General features: G+C 40.0%; 1 protein-coding gene across 1 annotated transcript in view; it reads left to right on the top strand.

Annotated features, from left to right (window-relative positions):
• Positions 1–18,728, top strand: part of LOC106484203 (glutathione hydrolase-like YwrD proenzyme) — a 45,819-nt gene that overhangs the window by 13,558 nt on the left and 13,533 nt on the right. Inside the window, 4 exon segments of the mRNA XM_067302213.1 lie at positions 6,834–6,976; positions 9,937–10,090; positions 11,680–11,833; positions 12,874–13,080. Of these exon segments, the coding sequence (XP_067158314.1) occupies positions 6,877–6,976; positions 9,937–10,090; positions 11,680–11,833; positions 12,874–13,080 (615 nt within the window). The 5' untranslated portion in view covers positions 6,834–6,876.

Raw genomic sequence — 18,728 nt, 5'->3', positions numbered from 1 at the left:
TCTTATATGCCCATAATCATGTCTTTGCAGATGCTAACACCATACGCATTTTAGGAGCATTTCCAGTTAGAGAGGCATAAAATGTCTGTAGGATGCAGAACCCATTACAGTAAAGCCAGTCTGCAGGTAATCTAACACAGGTTTTACATGAGACCCAGTCTAAATAGAATGAGTTGGCTATGTTCAACAAAGCTTCTGTTTCCCTAGCTGAGTCTTTAGGCCAAGTTGCAGACTGCATCTAAGCAACAGAAGTAAATCTAAAGACTCTTCTTTACTCCAGCAATTTTTAAGTCAGCTCCCATATCTCCTGTTACATTCCTGTAAATATATTTGTGAAAGCAGGAGCGTATCTGGGGGGAAAAAAGCTGGTCGCAGATTAGTAAATCTTTGTCATAAGAAAAAAAGTCAAAAACAAGCTACAAAGTGGATTTGAGACAGTGTATACATGAAATGAGTAGATGTGAATGTTTATTCAAATGAGCATCTCTGTTAAAGCAGGCTCTGCAGCCTTCTAACAGATACTGGATAACCTTCTCTTTCATACTTAGACTTGGTGTGTTGTGCTGTAAAACTTGTGTTACAATAATTTTCATGCCAGTCTTCATGTGTGGCAAACAGTAATAGATGCTATTCCACTGTGTTTTTTGTGTGGACCATGAGAATTCCATGGATTTTGAGATGAGCACCAGTTTCCACTTTGTTCAGAGGATAAAGCTCAGGGGTTTTTCATTCAAACTTGAAACAAGCTTTTTTCTTTGAGATGTTTGTGGCTTTTTCTTGATCCATGTAGTGAATTTTCAAAGACAGGCAGCCCAGAAATATCTAAAACTATGCCTTTTACAACCCTAAAATCCCATTAGGTACAGAATCTTGAACTGTCCAAAGCTGTCTTGAACTGTCCAGAGCTATACTTTCATGTTAAATAGCAATGTTGAATAAATTGGTTTAAGCAGCCACAGTCCTCATAGAAACGATGCAGCTGAAAAAAAAAATCAACTGACTGTTTGACTAGACCAGTTCCTTCATCTGAGTCATCACAAGCCACACAGACAACTGTGCTGGTACAATGAAGAAGGCAGAACAAGGACAGGGACATCTTGAGCCATCACTGATGCTGAAGAAATGCATCTGGAACCAGAGCCTGGTCCTGTCAACTTTATGCTTTCTTTGCAGAAACTGAAAGATACAAAGTAGCTTTATCAAAGTGGACAGCCAGACCTAACATCTTAAAAACTTACAGATTTTTTTTTTTTTCAAATATATAGAAATTCATTTACTCTTCTAGGCAGCATTTCCTCTTGCTTCATGGTCTGCCTGCTCATTGACTTTGTACACTAACATTGCACTTTGGAGTGAAAGACCTGACTCAAAAAGAAATATATCCTGATTTTATTTCTAGCAGTGTCTGTTTCTTTCTTGAGCTCTGTGGTAGCTAACTATCTTCTGGACTGTGGGATGGAGACAATACAACGCCATTTGTGAGTCACCTTAGACAATGAGAGGTGAACATTTTTTCATTCATTTAGCTACGTGGATGCTATGATTAACAAGAAACTTGATGGCATTATGTGGAATTTTTCAGGTGAATTCTGTGAAAGACTGTGTGTGGAACAGTGTTAGCAGGTGTATAAAATGTGTCATTTGGATCAGTTCAGTTCTCATTCAGCATTCTGCCTTTAACAAGAGCCTGAATCAAAGGTCTTAGAAAAGGCATCTTTATGTTAGATACATACATATTAGAGCATAAAGATTGGATTGGTGGGTTGTGGGTTTTTTTGATATTAGCTAGCTGATAAGTTAATTGTAGTATAATTACGTATTCACAGTCCACAGTCCTTTTACACATCATTAGATGGCTCTGTAATTGTAATACTAGGTAAACCAGCTGATATAGAGATTAGTCTGATAAAGATATACATCCATAAATCTGGAAAAGTTCTTTGATTGAAGTACATTTGGAAAGAAGGAGACTAGTGTAACAGGATATCATTATTGGTTTTATGCTTGTAGAAAAAAGGATGGAACAAGTTAGTCTGTTTAACAGTAGCTTGGGAACTTTATACAGCACAGTGTAATACAGATGTAGCAGAGACAGAGATATGGAGATAGGAATTACATGCAAACAACTAATAGTGAAGTTACCAGGAAATCCATGTTATATTCTAATAAGTAAGAAATTATGCAAAAATGTCCTAATGAAACCCAGCTTTCATCCCATGCATTATGCTGTGATAGCCTCTGCTGTTTTTCTTTTTACTTTTTTCCACTGCTTTGTAAGGAAGCTCTATCATCTTAAGTGATATACAATTAATACATCATACCTTTAAATCCTGGATGAATGAAACGCTGTAAGAATTATGAGGAATATTGAAGGAGGAGATCACAGTAGCACCTTCTGCACTCATCACTCCTCTCTCAGTAGTGTAAAATGTTAATAACAACAAAAGGAAACTCTAAACTACAGTTTTGAACAATCTATTTAATACTGTAAAATCATGTTAGCAGACCAGTTAGTAAGGTAGAAGGGCACCTGGCTCACAATTTGTTCCGTGGTGCAGGTGCTTACCATATGAATGTTGCTTATACAAGACACCACTTCAAAAAATACTTATTTTGTTATGACTGAATACATGGCGTGATTCACATCAGCTCTGTACCTCTGGCACTAGGAATTCTAACAGCTCCAGGAAGCTAAGAACTTACTTAAATAACTTCCCTTCCCCTAAGACTATTACAGGTCCATGTGATGAAGCTAGAAACTGTTTTTGCTCTTGCTGCACCATTAGTTGACCTTTTCTCTGGCAGACTAGTCTGTGAAGAAGACTTGCTGGAGCTCAGAAGGCTACAGACGTTTTCTATTAGACTGTGCCACAGTATGTGTTTTTCCATATTTGGGATTGAAAGGTTGACTTCATATTTACTCTGTGCTCTCTGAAAGCTGTGCTACATGCTGTGAGACTGTTTCCAGGAAAGACTAAATAAGAAACGCTCTAATTTTTAATAACCCTGTTCATCAAAACATTGAATTGCATGATGAAGATAAATCAAGACCTGAATGTATCTTCTATGAATCATATTTTGAAACTCTGGTATATGCCACATTTTAGGATTACACATAAAATTTTTGCTTGAAAGGGAGAATTTTTCACATCATATTAAATTAATCCCATTCACTAAAGCATAGCAAGAAGTGTCAGTCACCACTGCCAAAATAATCACATGCATTCTTATGTGTATTCAGGAGAACAGAAGATGATTCCCTTGTGAGGACCACTCTTACACTGGAGCAAACGCTGATGTCTGTAGTGCTCAGAGGACTCATGATTTCTGAGGAAATTGTGCTAACTTACTTTCTAGAAAGTCTTATTCAGATATTTGGTAAGACAAATTTTGAGTGGCTTCTCAAGCTTGCACATAATACAGCGTGAATGAAGTCCACAGGTTCTTGGAGTGAAGAGCAGATGGAGCAGAACACGCTGGATAGCAATACTGGTTGTTCCCAGCGGACTCAGATCCCTATCAAGCCCAGTGCACTCAGTGCTATCAGCATGGGCGGTTTTAGGATGTCTGTTGTTGATGATTCATACAACACAACTCCCAGAAACAGTACAATTTGTTTTTCATGTTTTGTCATTCGGATTCCTCTCTTAGCCATTTTGCTTGAGATAGGGAAGGCAGTGAATCATGTCAGCTGCTTGGTATGCGGTTGGAAAACATAGCCCTCTACCTCCCACTCTGCACTGCCAGAGCAATTGGCTCTGTCAGTTTCTAGGAACCTCCTGCTGCCAGCTGCATGCTGCTTCTTCCAGTGTCACATTGGGAAAGCTGGGATATGTCTGTCCTCTTCCTCACATAACAGAAACTATTGGAGGTATTGCCACTGATTGTTAGTCTGGCCCCTAAAGGAGAGGAGCATCTGGTCCAGTGTGCATAAAACCAACATGTGCATGACTACTGGGGACAGCATTTTGAAAGGTGCATGCTCATTAATTTAACATCCTATTCCAAGGAAGATGGTTATTACACAGTAAAAAAGCAGACAGGAAAACAAGCAAAGAAGTCCTGACTGACAGACAGCTTATTCAACACGTGGCACAGCAGGATGTCAGGATTAGGCCAATTTTCCTGACAAGGACCTGCCTAAGTAGGCAGTTTTCCTGACTTTCTGCAGCCTTCTATTGCCTCTGTGGCAAAGCTGTTCGCTTCCATATTTCAACCGCTATGTCATGACTTTCATGACTTTCCCAGTGGGTAGAGAGCATCTAAAATTTGGCTCCCATTTGGCTCCCATTTATGGCACAGTACAGTGGACTCAGTCATGGGTATAGGGGAAATACTTACTGTGGATGGAACATAAATCTTACTTTTTAAGTCTAGAATGTGGCTTTCTTGCAGTTGTGAATTTTGGCTTGTAGTAAGGAGAAAAGGTTTAAATTTTATCACATCCAGGACCTTCTCATCCCAGTTTACTACAAGTGGCTCAAAGGCAGATGTTTCTGCCAAGCGCTTGCCAGGATCCCAAGCTGATGAGCTGGAGTTACTGACCTTGCAGACCTGCCATTTCTGCTCTTGCTCCACTCACCCACTTTGTCAACACCACAGAAGGCTAGCCAGACTCCTCTGTTCATCTAAATTCTCACTTATGCATGGCCTTTTTGTTTTTAAACTGCAGCCAACCTTTAAGTGACAGAACACTGGAACAGGTTGCCCCGAGAGGTGGTGAAGTCTCCTTCTCTGGAGATATTCAAAACGCGCCTGGATGCAATCCTGTGCAATGTGCTCTAGGTGACCCTGCTTGAGCAGGGGGGTTGGACTAGATGATCTCCAGAGGTCCCTTCCAACCCCAGTGTTTCTGTGATTCTGTGATTCTGTGAGGGTTTAGTTACGTTTACTTGTCAGCAGGAATGGGTTAAGGTGAAATGGCATCTTGAGTGAGCTGAAACACAGAACTGCAACTAACCCAAGCCTTTTCCAGGGAAGGGGGTAGACATGCACACTACACTTCTTGGAAGAGGTTCCTCCCTTCTGTCGTAGCCCATGTTCTTTTCAACCCTGGCAGTCTCTCTGGGAATAGGACCAGTGAACCCAGAGTCAGGCATTAGTCACAACTGCTTGTCCTTGAACACTCATTGTGGAGACTCTGAGGGCTGGGAACTGGAGTGAGTCAGTCTTTGAATTTTGTGTCGTGCAATTTGATGTGTTCAACGTTTCTCTGTCAATTGTGGAGTCACCATGGAAGGCTCTCCTTTCTGACACGCTATGAGAGGGTGTCGCAAAAGTTTTTTTCCTTTCCTCACCTCCTAAGTCTTACAGAGTTCATGCTGTGCAGAAAAAGGTGAAATTACATATTTTGCTATGGAAAAATAATAGAAAAGAAAGGTCACTCAAAGTTTTGGTATTTTCAGGAAGATATAAGTAATGATGATACTGTATCTATTCTTTGCCTGGCTCCTTAAAGCACAGACAGGCAATGATCTGCAAACTACATGGAGACTGAGAGAATTTGATAGATCCTAGATATAAAGGATATACATGAATATGGCTACTTGTGGCTATATCTAAACCTGCACAAGGCATGGTAGCTAGTATCTCTAAACAAGCAATTTCAGGAACCAGAAGCTGTGATCCTGAAAGAGAATGAGAAGTAGCATAGATAAGGTAACCTGAAATGTAGAGTAAATTATCCTGGATGCAGCATACACTGGTTAACCATGCTTTTTTCAGTACCTGGGTTAGCCACCTGGGATACCATCAGTTCTATTACAACAAAAAGTTCCTTTATTTTGTTGTCACAGATTTCTTACTAATGGTTTTGCTGGTGAACTCTCCAGTATCGTATGCTGGTGTGATTTAGTTTAATGCTGATCTGCTCAAAAGCAGCATATATTTCTTTTTCTCTTATATTAATATTGCAGATTTGGAATAGGTTATAGTTTTTTTTGACTGTGCCGACCACCTGGAACCTGACCATGCATTATTTTTAAACTGTGCAACTGAGAGGGGGATTTTCTCTCCTTTTGTCTGACTATCTTGCACTTAATTTCTTGCTGTTAGCAATGCAAACATTTCTGAATGAATTCATCAATGAGGCTGCCAGAAATTACCCTAAATACTTAATCTGAGTGAGCGCATCAGCATATCTAAAGTGGCCCTGGAGGCATTCAAACTGAGAAAAACCATATCCATCCATAGGAGATTCTTTGCAGAGGCATGAGAATGCTTCTGGTCTAAGAATCTTATCTGCCCTTGACAAAAGGCATTCTGAGCCCCTCGTTCCTGTTCCTAATGCAAATACAGGACATGTAAAATTCTGCTGTTTGCAGCTGCCACGCACACGCACACCCTGCTGCAGCTGCCTGTGGCCTCACCAGTGGGGGTGGCCAGTGCCTGGGTGGCTCCTGGCGCATTGTACCGATGGCCAGAGTCCATGCAGGGCTGCAGGTGTGTTCAGCCAGAGCAATGCATGCCTTGAGGTGGCAGAGCTACAGGAGCAAGGCTATGGCTGAGGCATTATTTGCAAAAATAAAAATAAAAATAAAAGGAGTAATTTGAATAAAGATTAAATTTGTCACTGATCTTTAGCTGTTTTCCAGGTGACAAAACATGATTAACACAATACTTGACTGAGTCATTTCTAGAGTTCCAGTTCGAGTTCCACTGGCCTGGATGCAGGTGGACTGGTCTGAGAAATGCTTTAGGTGACATTTCTGCAGAAAGCATTAAAGTAGAAGAAGCCAGGCCTGGAGTTGACGTTGGTAGTCATTAGTCACACATCTGCTGCCAACAAGTGTACACTCTCTCTCCACTGTTTTTGATATGTCTTTCTCTTTCAGATTCTTCACTCTTGGATCACAGCATTATTCCCTTGGCTTGGAAATGGCATCTCGGCTCAAGTTCTTTTCCCGAAGGTCCCCTGTGGTTTGTACTCATGGCTGTGTTGCATCAAGTCAGACGCTTGCTACAAATATTGGTCTTGGTAATCCTATTTTGACTTAGCTCAAATAGGTGAATGTGACTTAACATGTACTTTTGATGTATTTATTCATTTTTAATTGTAGACAGCTGTGTCTTGGTCAGTTCTTGAATCAATGACTGAACTCGTTAGATGGTTATGACCCAAGGTAATGAGTTCATGCTTTTGTGATTTTTATAGCTGCTTCCCTATCTTAAATACAGTTTGGATATCTGGATTTTCATAAACTTTTGTTAGAAGTTCTGATCCTTCTTTCAGTTAAGCCAGGGAGAATTTTGCAATGAATTTACTGGTAGGATTGGACTTACAGTAGCATAATTGAAACCAAGCCTGGTAAAGTCTCTGCTGCTGCATGTAAATTTGTGTGTATGTGTGTCTTTGTTTATATGGTAACATATTGATCTTAAACAAGAAAATACAGAAGAAACTTCCTGCATAAAACAGCCCTGGAAAGTTACCTTGTTTAAGAGGCGCACATTAACACTGTGTTATGTTTCCTTTTGTGTTGCGTCATTCCATTGAGGAATGGAGACGGACTGGTTGACTCTGGAACAAGTTTCCTTTCTTTGGAGAGAGAACCAAAAAAATGAGCTAAGAAATGTGTCCCTCCCAGCTCTGATACCAGTGTGATGCACATAAGTAAACAGATGTACAGAGGGGACAGACTCCATTCCTCCTTGCTAGCGATTCAAACCAGCCACTCCTTTGCTATGAAATGTGTGGATATGGAATGCATATGGGGTAAATGCTAAAAGAGCAGGGCTTCATTAGTGGGACTGTGTATGTGCCAAGTAGAAGCCATCACACAGCTATCCACAGCTTTGACACAGGAGAAATTCATTCCCTTTTCTCTCCACAGACTTCTCCATCAAATCTCAGGGCTAGCTGTGTGGTGAGGCACGTGAAAGCAGACAGGGGAAAAATGTATAAGAGAAAACCAGGTATTGTGGGCTTCCCTTTCACAGTCTTTTCCTATAACACCCCCAGCTGCTGGACATCCCACTCATCTCTGAGGACAGACTAGTAACGTACACAGCTTCCCTAGTATCTTTTTTGACCTTTGTTCTGTTCTTGACATTTCTGTTCAGATAAGAACTTGTGCCAGATGTAGCTTGGCACAGGTGGTATTTTAAGTTGCACATTAATATCATTGTGAATATAGAAAAGCAAAGCATGCCAATGAAAGGTATTTGTTAAGAGAAGTGGGCAGGGAGATATATTAGAACCGAAAGAAGCCTGGCTTTGTTTCCTGTGCTGACAGTTTTAAGTGGCATCAAAAGTCTTGATTTAGCTACGATTGATGAAAAATGGTACAGAAATTTATTTTACATACAAATTGGACTTTTACAGTTTTGCTGTAACTCAGCTTTATACTTCTTTGCTGTCTTACTGTTTTTTAATCATGTTGTGTTACTTTCCATTTTACCAAAGATCGCACCTCCTCCATTGCCCGTTCACCAGCTTCTCCCACAAATGCCTTCAGGCTTCCTTTTCTACATGGAACATCTGTTACGGTTTTAATAAAACCAGTCCTTCATTCTCCTCAAGACTTTCTTTAACAATGGGGCCATTAGGTAACTGTCAACCTGTACCAGCTAGGTGTGTGGCCACTAAGAAATCTCTGATGCTTCTCAGATTTCCATTACTTTAAGTAAGTAATGCCTCTTTTTATTATTGTTATATTTGTTTAGTCTTGTAAGATTTATTTTTGGAGTTCCTTTGCAGAAAATATGTTTTGTTACATATTACTCAAAATCCTTTTTTTGTAAACCACAATCCCTGAAAGAGAAAACAAAGGAGTGTCAATCCTACTGTGGGCCATATAAATAGCGCTGAAATACAATTAATAATTAGTACTGATATCTAAAAATCCCACCTGAGGTAATTTCCAAAAGAGGAGAAAAAAGGAACTGGTTCATTTAGGATTGCCTGTTAATTATTTCTGTGTGTATGTGTATGTATTTTCTAGTTTTGCTCTAATTTTTGTCAAAACGCACAGATAAAAATCAGAATTATTTCCACAACCTTGTGACTGTCTACAGTTACAAATTCTTCCTGCCACCTTGAGTGCACAACTGTCTGTCTCACATCTTCATTCTCTTGTTGAGTATAATTTAGATTTTCTTCTTCCTCTTGACATTACAGAATTAGATATTTGAGCAAGAAGTAGCCAGTGAAAACCATGTCGTTTTCTTTAAGCTTGAGAAATAGATAAATTTGCCTCATGTTTCTAATTTTATTCTTCTAGTGAATAAACTGGTTTTCCTGCCTTGTAGGGGAAGCTTCATTGGATGCTATCACTGCTATTGATTTTGTGTAAACTTCCTCTTCTTTCTTGGAATAAACATACCTGTTGCTCACTAACCATATGTCTTCAGAGCCTTGTAGTGTTCGTTGTGACACAGTGCATTTCTGAAGAATGCAACAATATGCAGTGTGCCTCCATATGTATTCTGCCTTTAAGCACAGTGGTTTTCATGCTTTGGTCTGCTTGTAATTTCTTTTTCTGGCAGACAGTGCAGCTGATGTTTCACAAGAAAATTTCAGTTATAAATGACATTTGTGCCAGTTCTGCAAAGCCCTGAAAACATGAGAAATTGAAATTACTGTTGCTTGAGTGAAATCTTGGTTACACGTTGAAGTACGTAGCACGAATTGCCACCAGGTTCAGTGGAGGCAGATTTTAATGTTTGTATTGTTGTTTCCAGCAGGGTTTTTTTCTATCTTTGTTTCTCCTTACATACTAAGATTCTCATACTTTTGTATCTTCCACAAGAACAAACATCTTTAAACTAAGAAGTTTTCACAACTTCTGTCTCTGAACCTGGAAGTTCCTTCTTTGCATCTGGAACCGCTCAAACCCTTATTACCTGATCACGTACTGGTTGGACAGGTTTCCCACCCCCCCACCTTTCCAGGGGACTTTCAGACTGCTCAGGTTTTGATAGACATCTCTATTGCAGATACTTTAAAGAATGGTGGGAATGCAGTAGACGCTGCTGTGGCTGTAGCTGCTGCCCTCAATGTCACTGAACCTGTCAGCACTGGCGTAGGTGGAGATTGCTTCTGTCTTTACTATGATGCAAACACAAAGCGCGTGCATGGTCTTAACGGAAGGTAAGTTCCAAAGATAAAGCCTGGGCAATCCTCTCCTGTGCTAAATACCAGTGCAATTGAGAGGAAAGTGCTCCTGTGAATTCATTAACTCACTGTACCTAGGAACAATTTATGGCCTAAATGGCTCCAAGTGAAAGCAGGAATAATGCTGCAAGTTTAAATAGAGTTGTTTTGCTTTTACTCTGGCCCAGAATAACTGTCTTTCAGATCTTTCTTTCTAGACTTGGTGAAGGGTGGGGGGAGGGGAGGAGGTAAGGGAGAACTAGCTCTTAAATTTCTGCTGCTTGTTTGTGTTGCTGACAAACAGCATTCCCAGTATGCTAGCTCTTCAATACCATATGGGCTTCTGTGGTAGTAAGGAGATGTGGGGCTGTGCATCAGTCTTGAAGTGAGTGTTTCTCCAGTTACATCCCTGCTTCTTGGCTTGGGATCCTCCTTTTGTGTTGTCCAGCTGATTGTTTGTGTGCTCTGCTGAAATGGTATAATTGTGGCCCTGTAGCTCTGTTGCTCCTCCCAACCCATCTGCTATAAGGGGTGTGTCTGCCTTACAGACATCCTTGCTCTAAAATCCCTTATGTGCAAATGGTTCATGTGTCTCAGAGAAAAGTAAAGAACCCTGGTTTGCAGGAAAAGATTCCTAGGGTGAAAAAGATGTTCATCCTGAGCTGTTACGTTATTGATACCTGGAATACCTGAATGAAATAGGTTCAGTTATACTTCCAGATCATCTATCTGAAAAGAGAGCAGTTCTCCTTATGGATCATAAACTGTAGATTGTAGAGGGAGGCAGATTGGAGAAAGACGGGAGAACTACTTTTTGTGTAATTGGCAATAGATCATTCCTATTTACTTTGTGGATCAAATTCCAGAGACTAGTATGGTTTTCAATTTGTTTGAATTTAAGAATTGCCATGGATCTCATCTTCTAGGCTGTCTCCTGTACTTAGAGGAGATTCTGTACAGCTTTTGATTGACAGCCAGAATATTTATCATTTACTGAGTGCATTTTAATCAATTTGCTGTGAGGCTTGGATGTTTAATGCCTTATTTTTATCATCCTCATAACAACAAACATGTTTTGAGCTGGCTAGTTCATCTCCCATGCTGATTTCACTGGGGACATGTTTGTTAAGAAAGGGGTTAGAGTCCATATTTACACCTCATTTCCTCTTTAGTTGTTTGTTTAACTTCCTTCTATTTGAATTCTGTTCAAAAGAGAGATTTTCATGACTGAAGAGAGAAGAGTATTTTCTTCCACATTGAGCTCCTCTGATAGCAAAAATGAAGAAGTTAAAAAGGAAGCAGCCAGTTGGATTTTTAGCTTGACAGGACCTTGGGGATCTGAAAAGAATATTCGTCCAGGTGCCCTTTATGTTCCCATTTTGTTAGTGGGAGATGAGAGAGGATGGAAACACTAAATATTCCAGCAGCAACATGAAGGATCAGGATTTCACATATCACATGATAGAAATGAAGGCATCGGAACCACTGTCATGCAGTACTTGGACCAATATTTATGCTCTTTTGGCATATGACCAGCAGCCTGTTTCCTTTGTCGTGTTATATATGTGCTTCTGATTGCTTTGCAGTGGCAGGTCTCCAAGGGCACTGACTATTGAGCTCTTGAAAGAACAAGGGTTTGATGAAGCAAATCCTCTTCCTCCACTTCATGCCCATAATATCACAGTGCCTGGTGCAGCAGCTGGCTGGTGTGATGCCGTTTCTCTGTACGGAAGTAAAAAGGTGAAGCTAAATGAAAATGCCCAATACACCTTCAAGTTCTTATAAATTCCCAGTATAAACAAATATGCTGCGAGTGGGATTATGATTTTTTTTAATAAAGCTAGGGTTTTACTAAAATGTTATAAAATATTAAGATATTTAATCCAGCATCTTTCTTTTAATGTACTTTTAACCCACAGAAGGACAATATTAATGACAGAGGGACTTGAGTGCAAACATTATTCATCCAGCTTTTGGCTCTTGTTCATCCTTTGAAGTTTTGACCCATTACAAAAATAGCTCAGGATCCAGACTAGGTGGGGAGATTTGAGCTTGTGGTTTGAGGCTGTCTTGAGTTCTTTTAACTTCAGAAAAAAATGGTAGCTTCCACATTTTTGTCTGCAAACTTGATGGTATATATTTAAATGAATTTTAAAAAGAATGCTATGTATGTGGGGTTTAGTGCTTGGTAGTGTTTCAGACAACAGGCTAACAAGTTACTTAACGTAATTGACACCATTTTGTACTACCACATGCTGTTGCAGTTGATGATTTTGATACCATTTGATTCTAGCAGGAAAGTCTGGTGGGTGCTTTGAGTAGTCAAGATGGAGCTTCCAATAATGTTGCACTCAGTATTGTCAGCAAGAAGATAAGGCTGGAAAAATAGTTTCCCTGAGCAGGCATAGGTTCGTTAGCTTTGTCATAAGTACTCATTGCATAGGTAAAATAATAGTCAGAATCTATAAAACTGTTCTGATTTATAACATTAAAGACAGTATTGCAAGTATGTTTTTCAGGCAAAGTGCAATGTTAATGTATGCTGTTACTGTGCTCATGTGCTGAATGTTTGGGATTTGGAGAGCGTGGGCTTATTTCCTAAGAAAACCCCAGAAGTCATGCAAGTACCTCCATGGATCTGGTTGTATACAAATTATTTGCCTCTAGGGGAAGTGTGTTGTGTAAGTCAAGCTCACGTAAAATTTTGCTGTATGGGAATGTATTGTAATTTCAGTAATTCAAAAATAATATTGCAATCCTTTCCTGATCTTCTTTCTTAGCTCTCTATCGGACAGCTGCTACAGCCTGCTATTGAACTGGCTGAAAGAGGTTTCCCTGTGGCAGAGATTACTGCCTATCACTGGAAACGTGATGCTCATATTCTCCAGTCACTTGGAAACAAGCATGGGAAGGAGTTACTCATTGATGGCCAGGCACCACTGCATGGACAGGTTTTCTCCAATCCCTTTTTGGCTAACACTTTTAAAGTAAGGAATGCACTTTGGGGATACCCAAAACAATTGTGAGTCATTTTGCTTTGTTCTTCAGAATAAATAAAATGTTTAATTTTTAGTTATACATTAAGGATCTAGTTAGATATCCTGTTTGTATCCAGGGTTCTCACTGACTTCTGTGGAAGCCTTGTTGCAGAAGAAATGTGAGATTGAGTTGTCTTACCCAAATCTTTCTTCACCCACAGTTAAGACAGTGCATGATTTCTATGAGATGATTTTGCCCACCATGCCTCAAATTGCTAGTGGCTTGACCTTGTAGTCTTTGTACTTCCTGATGTCATCATTAGGCTGCATAGGCTCTTAGAGTGCTTGTCCTTATGAACATGTGACTACATGTTTGTGTCTTTATCTGCAGTGAATTTACTCCTTAGTCACTCCTGTAGCAGAGACCAGAATTTGAGTATATTTGCCTTTGCACTGTTGTAGTTGCTCATAGATCTCTCAGTCAACAAATAAGTCAGATTAAAAAATGAGACAGCTCATGCAATGGTAAGTCTATTTTCACACCAGTTCTATACAAATTTAAATGTTACTTTGTTATGAACTGATTGAAAAATACAGTATAAAATCTTGGGTGTGATGTGAATTGTATGCAACCTGTTGACATCCCCATGCAGAGACAGCAGGTACTGTACTATCCAAAGAAAAGCCCATGGAGGCAAGGATGTGACATGCTACTGCTGTTATCAGAATGACTACTTTTTATTAGCCCAGATTTCTTGGCTAGAGTATTGGAAGGAGGAGAGGAAAGCGCCCCCACGCCCCTTCTCCAAACTTCTTTGTCCCATAGTTCTCCCTTTGTTGTTGCAGCTTTGGAAAGTTTACCTTATTCCTGTTTCCAGATCGTTCATGCGAGGGGTGTGTCTTTCCTCCTCCTCCCTCACCCTCCACCAGATCATCTTATGCTCATGCCCACAGCTCTGTGCAGTCATGAAATCAGCAGTAGGTACAGCAACAATTTGGTTGCTCTGTAAATAGGCATCCAGATGGTCTGAGGCATATGAACTGTTTTGTACTACATAGTTTGTGGCTGGTAATTATTGATTTGTTGTTATCAAATTTTCCAGGCTGGGAGTAGAATTATACTGTTGGTAACTACATCCACATTAAATTCAAATAATCCTTTCCACTGAAAAGTTCTGTATGCTCTATCTGTCCTTATGGCATAGTTCTACTCATTACTATGTAGTGTCTGGACAGGGCTCTGTTGCTGAATTATTACTAAACAAAAGGATTCTAGCTGTTCCTTCATTTAGCTGTCTTTTTTTCAGGCAAAGTTTATCCCAACTTGAAATAGAATAACCAGTTATTTTCTTGTAGAAAGCCTATCTGGTTTTCAGGTGTAGTATCCTAGTATCCTCTCAGGAGCGGAGTTGGAATATGTTAACTATTTCACAAATTTATCTTTTATTATATTCTGTACTTTAAAGTTTCTTTTATTTCATGAGATTTCAAATGGACCATTTTATTTTATCCACATTGTTATTGAAAACATTCAAGATACGTTTTTAAAATATTGGATTAATTTTGGATTTCAGAAGTGAAAACAAATTTTAAATGTATTCTAAACTAGGTCTTTCTGTTTAAAAACAAACAGAAGAGGAATCTTTATTGCTTTTGCAGGAACAAATTATATTTGATTTTATAGATGGAGCTTCACTCCTGTGCTCAAAGTTGGCAGAGATTGTGAACTCCAGTTCATCACTTAACTTCAATTTAAGCTCTGTCATGAAGTCTAAAAAATGATGCAAGACTGTGTTATTGAATCCCTGAAGCATGGGATATACAGGAAGTGAACAGCAGCTGTATTTTTGCTACTGTGTTGTAGGAATGATATAGACTGCATTTAATGAAAGGAGAAGTGGTTTTACTGTAAATAGGTTAATTAATGGAGGTTTTGCAGGAGCCTATGTTAAATTAGTTTTATTTCCATGGCAACTCTTTCTGCTTCCTGGCTAACTTAGTTTAAATAAATGTAAGACTGAAGTGGGTGGGAGATAGGCCTTTCTATTTAGTAATAAGTGGGCAACTACCATAAATTTCCATATCCTGAACAGATAAATATAGGCACTTAACCTTGTTGTGTAGGGAATGTAATGTTACAGGTTGCTGAGAACCAAATGTCAGCCAAAACAAGTAGCTAATTGAGAGTGAGAGCCTATTGATGTGCCAGTTCATCCATGCTAAAAACACATACAAGATTTCAGCTGTAGGAAACAAAATGCGTTGCTCTTTTGTTTTCTTTCTTAGAAATGTGCTGTGAAATTATATTGTATTTACTAGTGTGACTAGAGCTAGGTAACCGTTAATGCATTCTATGATTAAAAAAAACCCTTGCCCCTGTTTCTGCTTCAAGTTTGAAGTCAATTACCGTGCTATTACAAGGCCCAGACAGAAGTTTACCAGGATGTTGTTTTTTTCAGAGACATAGCATTTGTGGGTTTTGGGTTTTGGTTTGGGTTTTTTGTTTTGTTTTGTTTTGGAAGGCATGGGAAGTAATCCAGTGTTGAATGCAACAACAGGTTTGTTCATAAAACTGTAAAAATTGCCAGCTCAGGTATGGACAAAAACATTTTATTTCAAAAAGTAAAATAAAACTCTGATCTTTTTTCATATATGCTTTCCTCTCAAAACTAGAATATGGCATGTCATAAAATAATTCATGTGTTTAGACCCAATTAGTTAAACCTCTTTTTTTGTAAATGGTTAAAGTTGTTTCAGGAAAGAGCTGACTCGGCTTGCGTTGATTAGTTATCACCTGTGTTAATATTTAATGGTGTGGTACCAGCCTGTACCCTGTTACTTTCGGGACACTCCCATATTGTTTTGAGAGCTGATGCATCTCCTCCCTTAATGCCAGGTGTCTGGGATAGAGTGCTCTGTGTGGCCCTTACAGGTGTGGCGTTTCTGCTGCATTCGTCTTTGTGTAAAGGCTGTGGTGGACCCTACCAGTGCAAGCATTAAGATTGAGAGCCTAATCCTGGTCTTGCTGACAGTGATATAAACTAGAAATAATTCTAGTTGTCTGTATCTCATTTTGAAAAATATCCTGACCCTTTTGAAGTTGGCCTGAGGTCAAGGGACTGTAGCAACCCTTAGATTTCGTACTTCACTTCTTTCATACCTGTTTCTTAATCTGTATTTTGCCTGTCCCTCCTTCTACCACCAGTGCCGGAGATCAGCTGAACCTGTGAGATGTGCTGCTTTCCCATCCCCTCTCTCCTGCTTTGTTTCACGCGCTGTCCCCCTGGCTGTTACCAGTGTCCAAGCCTGTCTCCCGTACGTGCAGACAGTGATGCAAACCTGTGGTAGTGCGGACCGCACCTCTTACTGACTTCCTCCTGGCACTCTTCAATTACAGAAAGACAAGTGGGAATGAAGGAATTAGAGTTCCTGCTCGTACGTTTTTTCTGAAGAACCAACTGGTCTTAGCCTGTCAAAAAGAAGCCTCAGTGAATCCTGGCGCTTTTAACATTCGGTGTGGGCTCTAGAGTAGGGAAAGCCAAACAGTTGGGGGAAATGAAATCTGTAAGGCTGCTGGCTCAACCTTGCAGTTTCCTGAACCGGGAAAAAGACATGGCATATCAGTTTTGTTGCAGTCCCACTAGGATTTCAATTCCTGATGATTTGATCAGCTCATTCATCTGTTTTTTTGAAATTAAAGATACCACTTGTCTCTGTGAAATCATTATCCTCGATGTCCAGCCACAGAGGGAACAGAACTGTGTACAAGATCAGGGAGGGCAACACATTGTAATCTTTCTGTGAGCAAGAGATGTCGATAAGAGAAATACTGAAGAAGGCACCTGTCTGTTCCAGAAACAGGGATTTGAAAAAACACCAGAATGGTTTATAGACTGTTGTTCTCTCTGCTAGTCAGTTCAACTTCTTTGTTTTCCTCCCCCTTCTCCCTTTGTTATGTTTTTAATACTTTAACAAATAGAATGGAAATTTAGTTTCTTGTAAAGGGGAATGTAATGGCTGCTTTCCTCAGTTGTGCCTGGATACTGGCTTCCAGCAGTTACGTTTCAGTGGTTAGAGCAGCAGAGCTCAGCCTCTTTGCTGTGACTGAGGATGCAATTTGGCAGCTGGCTGGTGCCCATCTAGGCTTTGACCACCACCAAAAGGAGGAGGCGTGGTACTGGCTTATTGACAGTAACGCCTATTCGTCTGTGCGGTGGATCAAGGGACTGATCTGGCTGAAACTAGTTGTTTATTTACTTTTTTTATTATTATTATTTCCACCTCCACTGGGGTGCTTTTCAGACAGGTTAGTTCTCTGATCCAGCCCATGCAAGGCCACAGGAATGCAAGGACCAACATCAGGGAAGAGACAGGAATGTATGGCTGCACATGGAGAACAGGACTGAATCTGCAGCAACAACTTACCCTTAGATCAGGTTAAATCAACTGCTAAATTGCATCTTAAGACTGTACAGCTAACTATTGGGCCTCTCCATGCAGTAACATTAATCAATAATCAGTAACATTAAAGTTTTTTGGTTAGTTGTTTGCATTAAGACAGGTATTTCCAATCACATTCGTTTATTCTCTGTGAGTTTAAGTTAGAACTGGGCAATGTTGGCTACAACTTGTTCTGGACAGGAAATCTGAGTCTGGTCTAACTAACATGGCTTCTAGTCAGGAGGAAGCTGCTGACTGTGATGGGATTCAGCTTCTTCAGAATGACTGTGAGTGAGAACAGCTGGATGCAGGGAGTTTGCTGTTGACTCATGCAGTATTGAGGCCACAGTAATAACACTGAGCTGCTTCCAGTTCTTGCTCACAAGAGGTATCCCTGGACATGTTCAGGTGTAAATTGTTCCCAGTGCTTTTCAAGAAGATAAAATAAAACCCAACAGGTCTGCTGATGGTGGGAATATGTAAGTTGCAGTGTTCTTAAGACACTTTTTTCAACCCCTCTGAAGTCCTAGACGTTTGTGTTCTGTGTAGTGTGAGCAGGGGTAAAAATCCATGAGCAGCCCTCTTCTGCTTTCCCCCCCCCATCATTAGGGAATCACAGAGCAAATAAGGCTGACCTAAGCTTTTTTCTTCATGGTTGCTGAAGGAATGGAGGTGAGTGTACAGCATGGTAGCTAGTTTGCCTGGAAGATGGCCTCCCGAAATGCTGTCAGACTTTCCCTGCCCTGGGAAGGGACAGCCTCAAGCAATGGTTTATGTGAGTAGTGTCTTAGCTTGGGTTCCAGAGTCAGATTTGCTCGTGGTTAAAATATATGTCAGCATTAGGTTTAGCAAAATTCGTGCAAGATATGGACAAGCAGCAGGATACCTCTTTGGAAAATGGCAGAAGCCCATTGTATTAGGGTCTCCTGCTTTACTTTGCCTAATGTAGAGGTGGGCTATATTTTTAAATTCTTTTTAAGGTGTGTCTCTGCTCCTGTTTTCCCTTTCTGGCTATTAGCAGCCTGGGGTTGTTTTGGAAACCAAGAATGGACTTACGTATTTGGTACTAAGGATTTATTTTAATAGTTTCAAGTTCTGTGTTGGTGAACTACTGGTTTTATTGTTGCATTTTTGTTAATTTGTTGGTGACTCATCATTGCACCATCTAGAGCAGCTGGGAATACTACTTTCAAATTTAACCAGGTGTCCTATTCTGT

This window comes from Apteryx mantelli, chromosome 9 (genome assembly GCF_036417845.1).
Source record: "Apteryx mantelli isolate bAptMan1 chromosome 9, bAptMan1.hap1, whole genome shotgun sequence".
NCBI lineage: Eukaryota > Metazoa > Chordata > Aves > Apterygiformes > Apterygidae > Apteryx > Apteryx mantelli.
Note: the sequence above shows the minus strand (reverse complement) of the source record. Positions and strands in the feature narration are given on the sequence as shown.